Source organism: Aythya fuligula, chromosome 28, assembly GCF_009819795.1.
Source record: "Aythya fuligula isolate bAytFul2 chromosome 28, bAytFul2.pri, whole genome shotgun sequence".
Lineage (NCBI taxonomy): Eukaryota > Metazoa > Chordata > Aves > Anseriformes > Anatidae > Aythya > Aythya fuligula.
In genome coordinates, this window is record NC_045586.1 from 921,242 (window position 1) to 933,353 (window position 12,112).

General features: G+C 42.5%; 3 protein-coding genes across 3 annotated transcripts; 2 read left to right on the top strand and 1 right to left on the bottom strand.

Moving 5' to 3' along the window:
* Positions 1–1,752: 1,752 nt before the first annotated feature.
* LOC116499798 (claw keratin-like) lies at positions 1,753–2,076 on the top strand. Its single transcript, XM_032204643.1, has one exon. The coding sequence runs from the start codon at positions 1,753–1,755 to the stop codon at positions 2,074–2,076; it is 324 nt and encodes a 107-aa protein (XP_032060534.1).
* Positions 2,077–6,897: 4,821 nt separating this feature from the next.
* LOC116499799 (keratin-associated protein 19-2-like) lies at positions 6,898–7,182 on the bottom strand. The gene has a single exon (XM_032204644.1). It carries the CDS (start codon positions 7,180–7,182, stop codon positions 6,898–6,900), a length of 285 nt encoding a protein of 94 aa, XP_032060535.1.
* Positions 7,183–10,771: 3,589 nt separating this feature from the next.
* Positions 10,772–11,137, top strand: LOC116499529 (keratin-associated protein 21-1-like). Its single transcript, XM_032204283.1, has one exon. The coding sequence runs from the start codon at positions 10,772–10,774 to the stop codon at positions 11,135–11,137; it is 366 nt and encodes a 121-aa protein (XP_032060174.1).
* Positions 11,138–12,112: the final 975 nt, after the last annotated feature.

The following is a 12,112-nucleotide window of genomic DNA, read 5'->3' on the forward strand; positions in this document are numbered from 1 at the left end:
AGTAACATATGGGGTTTAGTATTCTTTCGGAATCATTTTTCTGCCAATCTGATATATGAGGTTCCCTCTTCGTTGAAAGACAGAAATTATTCTGCAGTGTTACCGTGTCCATCTCTAACTCCCCCAGTAGAAGCCTTTTCCTTGTGAGAAGAGCATGCTGCTGTTGAGAAGGGGAAGGCTTTGAGTCGAGCTTTACTATAACAAAGCATCCCCTACAAATCTTCTTTACTGCTGCAAAAACAGCAAATTCTTTGACTTCAAGCAAAGTGTAAATCAGAATGGACAAGTTGCCATCCTCCATGGCCCACAGGGGATGGTAGAGAGCATCTCTATGGCACAAGCCATTTCCATCCTTGGCATCTGTTGCTGACACTGCTATAGAGTGTTAGTGAACCTCCTCCTCGGCGTCCAATCGTAATACTGCTGTGTGTTTAATGCCGATGATAACTTCTGGCAGTTGCAATTCACCAGCAATTGGGATTCCAACATAAACCTTCTACTCGTTGTTCTAGATGTGCAACATATATTATTATAATGGATTTAGGTGCCCTTTTATTGAACAAATGACTTGTTTAAAAAAATGACCCAACAATGTCTTGCAAGAGCCACACCCAATCTGTTGCCTTTTTGTCTCATTTTCTTAATCATGTCATGATTTATAGTTTCAGAATATGGGATACAATTTCATATAAGATATAGCCTTACTTTTTCTCCCCCTTTTTTTTTCAAAGCTTGCTGGTTTAAAGACACACATGCTTGGTGTCTAATTGGAAGAGCAGCACTGAGTTATTTGGATATATTACTCTAAAATTCATTCTGAAGGTTTCCACAGAATGCCAGGGCCTTGACTAGACCCCATATTAGCCCAATTTCATCACAGAATTGTGAACCGGGCTACCCCTAGGCCAAGAACCCAGCATATCCCTCACTTTTGCAATTCCTCCCGGGCTGGGTCTGTACATTTTCTTCCGAGTAAATGGCTGTTTTCTGCTTGTCCAGGGATGAGTCCATTCATGGAGGAGACATGAGTATGAACCATATAAACCTCTTGGTTTTTCTGTAATATACAGAATATCCCCTCTATGTAAAGTTTTGAAATAGATGAAGGCAGTGAAGTACAAGTTGTGTGTGGGGGGGTGGTGGCAGTGGTGGTGGTGGAAGGACGCTAATAATTAGAGCGATTTATTAAAAACAATTGACATTCATTAACAAAGTTAAGTCTTGAAAGAAACGCGTTTAGTAATTGATTGGGATGCTTTGCACGTAGGTGACTCAGATGCTTTGGGCAGTCTAAGAGTATAAAAACACTCAGCATCAGATCTTGCCCGATCATTTTTCTTATTTCTCTCGTGAAGTAGGTAAGCTTGATTTGAATTCCTCTTTCTAAAGAAAGTTTTGCTTGTTTTAAGTGAGGGTAAATCCTATGCAAATATTCTATTGTATCAAACCAAAGTTTTCTTGATGTAACTATATCACTTTGTGACTGTTTAGCTCTTGGCTTTGGTACATGTAGGTCTTCCAATACTGTCTGCGTGATGATCTCCAATTAGTTTTTCATTAAATCTCATTTCCAGTTATTGTGTTCAATATCAGATTTATAGATGGCGTTTTCTAAGAACCCAGCTATGAAATTCTGCCTTTCCCTCTAGCCTGTTGGTAACTTTCCATTTTAATGTTTGATTGTGGAACTTGTAAGATTTGTTGCCTTATTCTCATCATATTCCCTTGCACTTCAGATTAACGATCCCCCACATGACGCACTCCCTAAGCCCGTGCACCGATGGCAGTCCCTCGCTGTGTGGGGTGGCTGTGCCACAGCCCATTGCTGACAGCTGCAACGAGCCCTGTGTTGTGCAGTGTCCTGACTCAAGGGTGGTCATCTACCCTCCACCTGTGGTTGTGACCTTCCCTGGACCCATCCTCAGCACCTTCCCGCAGCAAAGCGTCGTGGGATCTGCGGGAGCCCCTGAAGTTGGAAGTGGCTTTAGTGGTGCCCCTGCTCCTGGGGGCTCGCAAGTGTATGGTGGTGCCCGGTGGGCACGGGGGTACCCGGTTGGAAGCTGCAGACCATGCTAAACCTAGTCAGAGGAGCTGCTGGAAGTGGAATGTCCAGGCGAGGATGAGCAGGATGTAGATACCTGTCTGAGCTCCAAGGCTGAGCATTTGGAGCTGCCATTAAGTGCATCCATAAATGTTTAGATCTTCTGAAGAAAAAGAATCCATTTACATCCTTCTCGTATTACCCTTTCTGTTGTTGTTGTAGTTTTGTGGGTTTTTTTGTGTTTTTTTTTTTTTTTTTTTGTTTTGTTTTTTCCTAATGCCTTCCATTTTCTCTAAGTACTCTCTTCTCAAAGCTGTGGATTACATTTGTAATGCAGTAGGAGGTGAAGGGATTGGGCTGCCATCCATTTTAGATTGCTCTGTAGGTTCTTTCTGTGGCTAATGAGGCATAAAAAAGGGTCTTGGAGTGAGCCAGCCCATGCTCTGTGCTTTACGTGTGTCTCTGCAATAGGGAAACAACATCATCTATTACATGAATCACCTTACATCAAATCACAGGTTACAGGCAATTTGTAATCTGTACCATATAATTCTGCCTCTGTATGATCTGCTTCTTTCTTATTAAACATGACCTTGCAATATGTTATTGGCCTCTGCGTGTGTGTGCATGTCTGTTCCTCTGCTCCTAATTCAGGTGCCTTTGTCCTGCTGCCCCAAGCTGATCCTATCGACCTACTTCAGGACAGTGATGGTCAGGAGAGATCTGGCAGTGGGTTGTGTACACCTCCCTTCTATAGCAACTCCTCTGCTACAGCTGTCCATTAATGAAACCACTGTGCACATCCTTCCTTCTGTTCCCAGTTCTGCAAAGCTCCTTCCTCAGTATTAGTTTCTTGTTGGGTCTTCTCTTCCTGGTGTCATCAGCTTCACCTCCCTGTCTTGACATAACAGAATGCCTTGGTGCAGAGGTGCAAGGAGAATTGGTATTTGGGAGAGGGAACTGGAGCTGAAAGTTCAGCTTCTGGTTTTACTGCTTTGCTCAGTGCCTTCTGACAGTGTAGCCTTCTTGTAGGCATGTAGAAATGGATGGTGGAATTAATTCATGGAATTTTGAATTTCCTCAAGAATTTGTAGATAATAAACATTTCAATGTTTTCATGTTGCTGTATGTTTTTGAAATGTTATGTAGCTATTAATAGTTAAAGGAATGGTATAAACCAGCACTGCAAAATGTGAGAATGCTAGATTACTTCAGAGTAGCTGCTCTATGGAGAGCTCTCCCTGTGTAAGGAAAACAAAGTGGACAGGCATTGTAATAGCATGTAATTGACTGTTGGTGAGCCTTGGATGAGATGATTAAACCAAGTTCTCACCAACCACATAAATCCTTCCCTACAAAAGAAATCCCCCAAACCTCAAAAGCCAGATGAAGGAATCTTTATTATTATGCTAATGGTGTATTTGGAAATGAACTCCGGTTTATTATTGAGGCCTCTAAATTTGCCCTTTCTGTTTAATAAGTTGAGACTTGCAGTTACCACAACACACCAAGTTGTCAGTAAAAGTGGGAAGCTTTGCCAGCGAATTTCTGTGGAAATATTTATAGTGCACCATCTATTCATTTAGATATAAAAGATACTCGTGAAATGCTCTGAGGCTTTCAGAGGAATGAAGATATTAAGTATCTCAAGATACTGGTGTTTTTTTAAGACAATGGAAACATTTTTAACATCTCTTATCTCATAATGAAATAATGAACCTTAGAATATTCATCAAAATATAGTGAGTTTTGAAGTACTTCTTGTTTCTCTTGCTGTTTTTGATGAAGCCAGTGTTCCTATCCCATGGGCCACTTTCCATTTCTTATTATACTACAAGAAATATTTTGAAAAAGTTCTAAACCAGCTCATATATAGGTCCAATTTCTCATTTGAGGTTAAGTTTACTCTTTACAAGTGATTCTGACTTTGGCAGTGAATCTTTGTGCTAGAGGCATATGTCCTGCAGCATGCCTCATGTGGGTTGTTCACAAGGTGCATTTAAATTGGTAATTTCCCACTTGCATGCAGTAAATACATCCTGCTTCAGACTGGCATTCAGGACTTTAAATAAAATTATAGGAGTTAGTTTTCTGTTAACTAAATTAGCCATCTATCATCTGTGATCTCAGGCAGGCACAAAGTTCCTCTAATCATCCAACTTTTCTTATGCCTTAGGGCATAACACCCTATAAACTAGGGAAAAAATGCTCTTTACCCACCACTCTGAACAGGTGTAAGCTCAGAGCTGTTGGGGACCTTAGGGCTGATCCATGGGAAGTGAGCATCAGTGCTGTTGTCTGATGGGGCCAAGCGACAGTCTGCACTCTAGTTCTGTGATCTGGGGCTTCTGGGGTCACACTGATGTTCTGGATGGGTGGGTGATAAAGCTGTCTGGTCATTGTAAAGGCAGGGAGCCCCTGCACTGGGGATGCAGTCCACGGAGGTGGAGTTGTACTGGAGCTCAGGGAACTTCAAGGCAAAAACTGAAGCTGAGGTGGTGCCCAGGAGGCTCCAAGCAGAGCGATGGAGGGAAGTGGATATAGGTGACCCTGTGAAGGGCCTGGGGAAGCTGGGGTCCATGGAGCAATCACAGCCCTCAGGTGGTTCCAATTCCCTGGGCACTGGGTGAGGATCACACCCTCTGTCAGAAGCAGTAGCACTGCCGGTAGCAACCTGAATGGGGTGTGGGGAAGGGAAGAAACAGGTATATATTGCTGTATTGGCAAGCATAGAGAGGCACCTGATGTTATGGCATGAGCTGAGGATTTCACTCAATTCTTTGGCTTTCCATCTTTTATCCTGCATTGCCTCTTCCTGTGCATCTGTGTGCTTAAGCACTTCCACAGTGTGCATGCAGGTGGGAAAAGCCTTGTGTGCCTGAGGGCATTCAAGGGAGGTAAGCTGTATTTATTGTGGTGGGAGACTCGAACCTTTCTTAATGTTTTCCCTGGGGAACCCAGCCCTTTCTGCTGCTGCAGCAGCTAGCAGAAGGATTATAAAAGGCGTCTTAATGGTTTTGCCAGTTGCAAAGGGTTGTACTGATTTGCTGCCCATGTGTCCTGCTAGGAGCTTAGGGTGGAGGCTGCTATCCTTACTGTTTTGCCAGGGTGTCCTGATCTGACTCTGTCTTGCTCAAACTGGGGCAAAAAGAGGTGAGCTCGGAACAAGGCAGCAGGTCAGGCCAGTCTTTTGGCTGAGGCTGCTCCTTCCCAGGCAAGAAACTGGATCTGTGAGGTTTGTCCTCTGCTCTGGCTCAGTTCGAAGTCAAATGCTTTATGTGAAAGCATCAACAAGGATATAAAGAAATGGGCTTTGGACTGGAGGAATAACATTTGCAACACAGGGACTACTCTGCTAACTGTAATTGTTTCTAAGCCTATGAAAATGTTTCCCCAGTCTGTTCCACCAGTTAGTTTCTTACTTTTCACTTAGCTATGTCAGCTGAGAAGATGTTCCTGTGGCTGTCATAAGAAAAGGGGTAGCCATGTAGGGTATCTCTCAAAAATCAGCCCAGAGGTGCCCCTTCAAAGTCGCTTCTACAACAAGATTTTTGACTCCTGGTGATGTCTTTGATGTATAACTGGGCTTGCATGGGATCCATGCAGTTATGTCTAGGCTACGCTTGTTAAACCACCTTGTTTCATGCCAGATTATAATCTTTAATATTATAAACCTAAATCAAGACTACTCAGTGTTCCAAGGTGACACAGTACAGGCTGACAGGAACTGCTTGAATAACCTGGCTGTGCAGTTTGCAAAGGAGATGATCTCTCCAGCTGATGGTAATGGCTCAGTTGCCCTCAGTCTTTTCTGTTAGGTGTCTTTTTCCAAGCTTAAGAAGCATTGCTGTCTTTCCTTGGCAGACCACCTGATTTTAGCTTCCACTCAATCTTTCTTTTTGGAAATTATTTTTCAAACATAGAACTTGGCTTGCTCCAGGTGTATGTGCGTGGTAGTGCAGACAGTCAGCAGATGCCCTTTTCTGGAGGAGCGTTGCGTAAACCCAGGGTCATAGGTTAATTAAAATAAGGTAGAACTTCGTCCTACTTTGGGAGACAAGTTGGGGCTGGAGCATTTTTGAAGGACATGTGTTGTCCTCTAACATCTGGAGTTTAGACCTCCCTCTTACAGTATGTTTGGATGGAGTGGCACTGCTGCTGGTGCATTTACAGTGGCATGTCAACAAAGACAAAAGGAGAAGAGGAGACAGCTGATAATATTATGCAGTCATTTTAATGGAGAAACAGAGCAAGTAGTTACAGAAAGAAAAAGTTTGCAGTTTTACAAAAGGGTCTTCAGCAAGCATTATGTGTCTGATGCCAGATGGTGCTCTCTCCTCGTGGAAATGGTGGAGTTTGGCAGTCTGGACAAGGTTCTTGCTCACAGTTGCTCATAAGTCCTGTTCACTGCTGTATAGAGCACAGCATGGATATATAACAGGAGCTTCTCTACATATTGTCTTTTGGAGAAGTTTATTGTAAAGCAAAGAGGAGTTTCTGGCAGTTGAAGAAATCTGCTTCCCATTGACACAGGACTGTTCCTATTACTATGGCACTACAAAATAACTGAGAATTAATTTAAAAGTCAATTTTTCCATCAGCATGATGTAAAAGTGCCTCAATACTTGCTGTAATTCAAGTTGCCCTTTAGAGTAATAGCGGAAGAAATTCTTAAAGATATGAGAGGGTTACATATGGGGTAGTCCTAACGAAGCCTGGCACCCACACGCCTCACTGAACCCAGCCAGAGGTGTGGGGACCCAGCATTTCTCAGCACTGTGACCTTAGTCATGAATCTGTCTCCTGCATTTAATTTCTCGGTTTATCTTTCTGCTGGTTCAGCATAGATAGCAGCTTCAATAGCTGTATCTGTTGCCAAATTGAGAAAAGAAGGGGTAGCCATACCCAAAATTGAGGAAGTCCCCATTCCCATAGTAGCCCCCGTAAACATTCAAGCCTCTGCTGCCGTACAGGTTCCCAAAGCTTCTGTAGCCATATGGGCTCCCATATCGGTACTGGTCCCGGTAGAAGCCATATGGGCTTCCGAATCGGTAGCCATTCAGGCCCCCAAAGCTGTACTGGTCTTCGTAGCCGAATGGCGAGTAGTACCCATCATAGTAGAAGTCCCTGTTGAAAGTCATTGTTGGCTGATGTGGGTAAACCTGAAACACAGACCAGGGAGTAGGGTGAGCACGTTAGCTGCCAGCAGCAGGAGGGAAGGCTCAGAGCCCAGGTGGAGCAAAGGAAATGTGCTGGCACTGACCATGCTCCTTCTTGTGGGTTTTACATCCTCTTAGCTGCCTTGTTTATCTATCTAATCCTCTGAATCCTCCCATACTTTTTTCTCCTTGTCCTCATCTTTTGATATTGGCTGACAATACTCAGAAAATATTCTTTTTACCAATTGAGAGCTGACCTTTCCTCCAAAGTTAATGAAATGTGAATAAAACAAAGAAAAATATGTCACTTCGGGTAGTGATGCTGATTCACATCAGACTGACAACACATTTCATGCATCCCCCAATCTGGAGAGCCATGGGGTGCTCAACCCATCATAAACTCAAAGAACACAATGAAATGGAGGAATTTCTTTGATGGATGTCAAAGTAATAAATGTTTCATAATTGCTTATCTAAGGATTTGAATTCCCCACTCCTAAGGAAAATAATCTAGAGTTGGAAATTACTTATCGCTTCAAAATTAAGTTTTCTCCTTACGTTCTGCAGTGCTTTAACGCCTGCTATTAAATAAACACAGGAAGAGCAAAACAAGTTCCAGTGAAGGAATTGCATTCAAAACAAGAAAAAGAAACTGCTTACAGACTATCCATGTATACATGTGCATATATGCGGTGTTATGTACATGTACACAGCACAGCCTTTTAAATATGTCCACACACACATGTATAAATATTTTTATCGAGACATGCATACGGATGTATATACACGCAAATATATATATATGTATCAAAAAGTATAGAGTAGAGTCAGCATGGACTTACCCAGTTCACTGAGGAGAGGAACTCAGGAGAAGCGAATAAAACTTCGGAGTTCTGGGTCTGTATATATACCTTTCTAAACTCAGGTGTTAGTTATACAATGGATCTAGTTGCGTGCATTATTCCTTCAACTGATGTAATCGGAGTCAGTGATTTTCATATTTTCAAAGTTTGATGCGATGACACACATGTCATACCTTCAGAATTTCTTTCATCTTAAAACAAGAAGAAATGGTCTCAGCACATTTCTAGTAAAATTGCATGGAATTCTTTGTAGTTGGATGGATGGGATGTTTAGACCATTACTGGTTGCGCAATCTGCTTGTAGGTACACCGTTTACTTGGCTTTTGCATCTATGGTGCAACACAGAGGGGAGAAAAGGAATATATTTGTTTTGGTGTGTTGAGAAGTAGTGTTTCAGTGCTAGGTTATAGGTTGGACTATTTGATCCTAGAGGTCTTTTCCAACCTAAATGGTTCTGTGATTCTGTTCAGCAGCATTGTGACCTGTACTTAGTGCCTGATGATATTCGTGGGGTTCTTCTCTTGCCAGCGGCTTTGGTTTTGTCTCAAGCTCCACAACACTGATTTTGAAGAAATTTCTCTGCTTCTGCTTTAAGAGTGTTCCCAAGTATTTCCTCCTGCTTTGAAAAATATATACATATATATTTATTATTATCTTTTATTTTTTTTAGCTTTCTACTTTCATAAAACATAGTGCATCACCTTGTTAGGACTTGGGAACAAGAGACCTTGATGTACATTGTAAGTGACCATATTATTAAAACTGGGGGTGTCTTTTGGTGACAAACTATTAATATTTAAATACTGCAACACTTTGCAAATTGAAAACATTAATGAGTGTTTATGAAGTGCTTTGGTATTCAGAATTCTGAGGAAGCCTCAGCATCCTGCTTGCTCATTATTATCCTTATTTTATATTCAAATTAATGTCAGAAATTAGGTGAAGGTCATACAAGGAGTTCTGTAGCAATCTCCAGTATTCTTCACTATTGTACTATATTTGACATGTGAGGTTGATTCTTTGCTAAGAAAATATTAACATCCAACCTTGGAAAACAATATTTAGCACACCTCTCCAAATCCTTATCATTTATTATTTTCGAGGCCAAGTTCATACTTGTTTTCTCCACTTTATTCTGATGACCTCAGGGTCATGTCCTCTAATGAATTAAAGTGCAAACGATGCTGCAGTCGTATTTTTGCTGAAAACATTTTTTCTGCTCACGCAGCAGCATGACTTTTATTCACCATGGACATTTTGGAGGAATGCAATTAAGATTTATTTGTAGTTTGTGCTGGTCCTGTTTGCTGCAGTTGTTAAGTAGCTTAATAGAAAATTCCTAAATAAATGTTTGCACTTCCTTTAAGCAGGAAGCCCCTGCCGTAGCACAACAGAATTTCTGATGAACAATATTTCCAAATGTAGGAATATTTTACTTTTTTACTGAAATTTTCTCTCTCTCCAATGGCTTTGGGAACTTACAAATGCCTTTATATAATATATAAATAAACTTCAGTTTTAACAGTGGAGACAATAAAATGGTATCAGGAATGTAGTTTGCCCAGAACATTTTAAGATGAAAGAAACCTGTAATATATGTGACATATGGGAGTTTGAGAACACACTAATAATCCCAAACAATGAGGAAAATTATATTAATTGAAGATATGACGTGTACAGGCAAATTTGTTTTCCAACCAATAAGGCTACAAACTCTTTGAATATGCAGGGCGTCTTAGATAAGCCAGGAGGGCAAAGAAACAGTATAAAAAGAGCTCAGAGCTCCAGGCTCTCCATCAGCTCTCTTGCCTTCCTTCTCCTGGTGAACTCGGTAAGCCTTTTCTCAATTCGATCTCTTCGTAAGGCTTAGAGATTTTGGTCTGCTAGTTTGTTGGGATTGCAGCTCCTCTGAAGTGTAAGATTTCTCCGTGCCTCGTACCTGTGCCTACTGCTGTGCAGGAGATGGCAGGCTCAGAACTTTAGAGCTGGGGCTGAAACTCTCCTGGTCCCGTTGGTACTTGGAATACTTCAGCTCCTGGTTATCAGGCAGCTCTGTGGAGAACTTAAGAGACTTACGGAAGGATTTCCCCGCTGCGGCCCTCACTGGGTTCCTCCATAATTCTCCTATTTTATTCAGAGAGAGGTCTTCTGGTCTGTTTAGCAGGACTAGAAATCAAACCGATGTTCCGATGTGTCAATGTATTTGTAGTTTCTTGGTTTTGCTGTTAGCTTTTGCAGATCCCAATCCAAAATCTGTGCATTACTGCAACAAGACTTGGAGCTGTTGTGGTTTACTTAAAGCTCTCTTGAAGACAGTCTTGAAGGATTTGGGAATGTAGAGCTTTATGCAAAGCTGATCTCCTAAAAGAAATTGGGGATTGATTACTCCTTACCTTATTGACTAAGAAAAATCCTGAAACAAGCAACAGGGAAGTTTTGAGCTGTAACAGGTCTATTTCCCAGCTGGTAAGCAAGAAAGAAAATTAAATGTTTTAAAAAGAACGGAAAAATGAGAAAGCTAATGACTGTAGGTGGGTGAAGATGAGAAAATGGAAATGGGAGAAGGGACGTAATAAGGAACCAACATTTAGCTTCTGTCTTCAGTGAAGAAGGCTTTGGACTCTGAGGCTGTTACTGCCTGGAAGTGTTTCTCACTTTGGCTTTCCTTCCTGCTGCTGCATTTCAGGTTTGCCTCCATCGCAGAAAGATGACTTTCTTCCAAGGCCAGTGCGAGGATGACTGCTATTCTCCCTGCGGTTACGGGGGCCTGTATGGCTACCGGGGCTACGACTGTGGAAGCCCTTGCGGCTACCGGGGCTATGGGAGCCTCTATGGCTACCGGGGCCTCTATGGCTTTGGGGACCGCTATGGCTTTGGTGGGCTGTACGGTTCCCGGGGCTTCTATGGCTATGGGGATGGCTATGGCTATGGGGGTCTGTATGGCGGCTATAGGGGCATCTATGGCTATGGGGACTGCTATGGCTACCCAGGCTTATACAGCAGCCGCTACGGCTACCCCTTCAGTTCGCGATACGGCCAAAGATACGGCTACGGGAGCTGCTACCCCTGCTAAACCCAGCGGGAACATCCCTGAAGTGAGGATCAACCCCGGCCTGGCAAGCATGGACTGACGGTGAATCTCAGTGGCGGTGTTTCCTGATGCAGAGAGCCCCAGCGCCAGCAGCCACCTCTCTGCAGGGGCTTTGAGTGCTCTGCACCACTGCCCAAGTGCTTAAAATGTTTCTTTTTTCCTGCTTTGTGTCTGCTTGCTCTTTTATGTCCCATAGTCTCCTCTTGATCCACTGTTGGATTAAAAAACTTGCTTCTCATCAATGCTATGGTTCTATGTAAACTCTAGAAATGCTGGTGCAATATCTGGCTTTTACGTTTGTTGCAGTGATATATTCTGAATGAATGGTATAGGAAGGGTGTTATGTGTCTTTGGGAATGTAGCCTTTCTGTTCTGTATACCTTTAAAAGTGTATCTGCCTTTCGTATTAAAAGTTATGCTTCATCAGTACTGTACTTATGGTTTTATTTTTCACTTCTATTTCTTAAATATCTTGAAATCAAGAGCATCACAGGTGGGGTGTCTGAAAGTTGTTGTTAACTTCATGCACTCCTGGATTTTTTTCTCAGAACCTTGCCCTCCTCAAACTGGGAAACATGGCCATTTGCTACTGCAAGAAACTTCAGCTGTATCTCTGTATTTCTCAACTCCAGGCTCTTGCTTTATGCACTCCAAAGAAATGATTCATTTAAAATGCTTGGGTGCTGCAGAGAAGGCAAATCAGGTCCTAGACTGCATCTGCAGGGGCATTTCTAACAGGCAGATGTGATCATCCCACTTTAATCAGTGCTTGTCAGGAACACCTGGAGCCTTGTGTCCATTTCTGGTCCCATGATTCAAAAAAGACAAGGACAGACTGGAAAGGGTCCAAAGGAGATGATCAAAGGTCTGGAGAACCTGCCTGGTGAGGAAAGACTGGTGTAGTTTGGTCTGGAGAAAAGCAGGCTCGGGGGGACCTCATCACAGTGTTCTGGTATC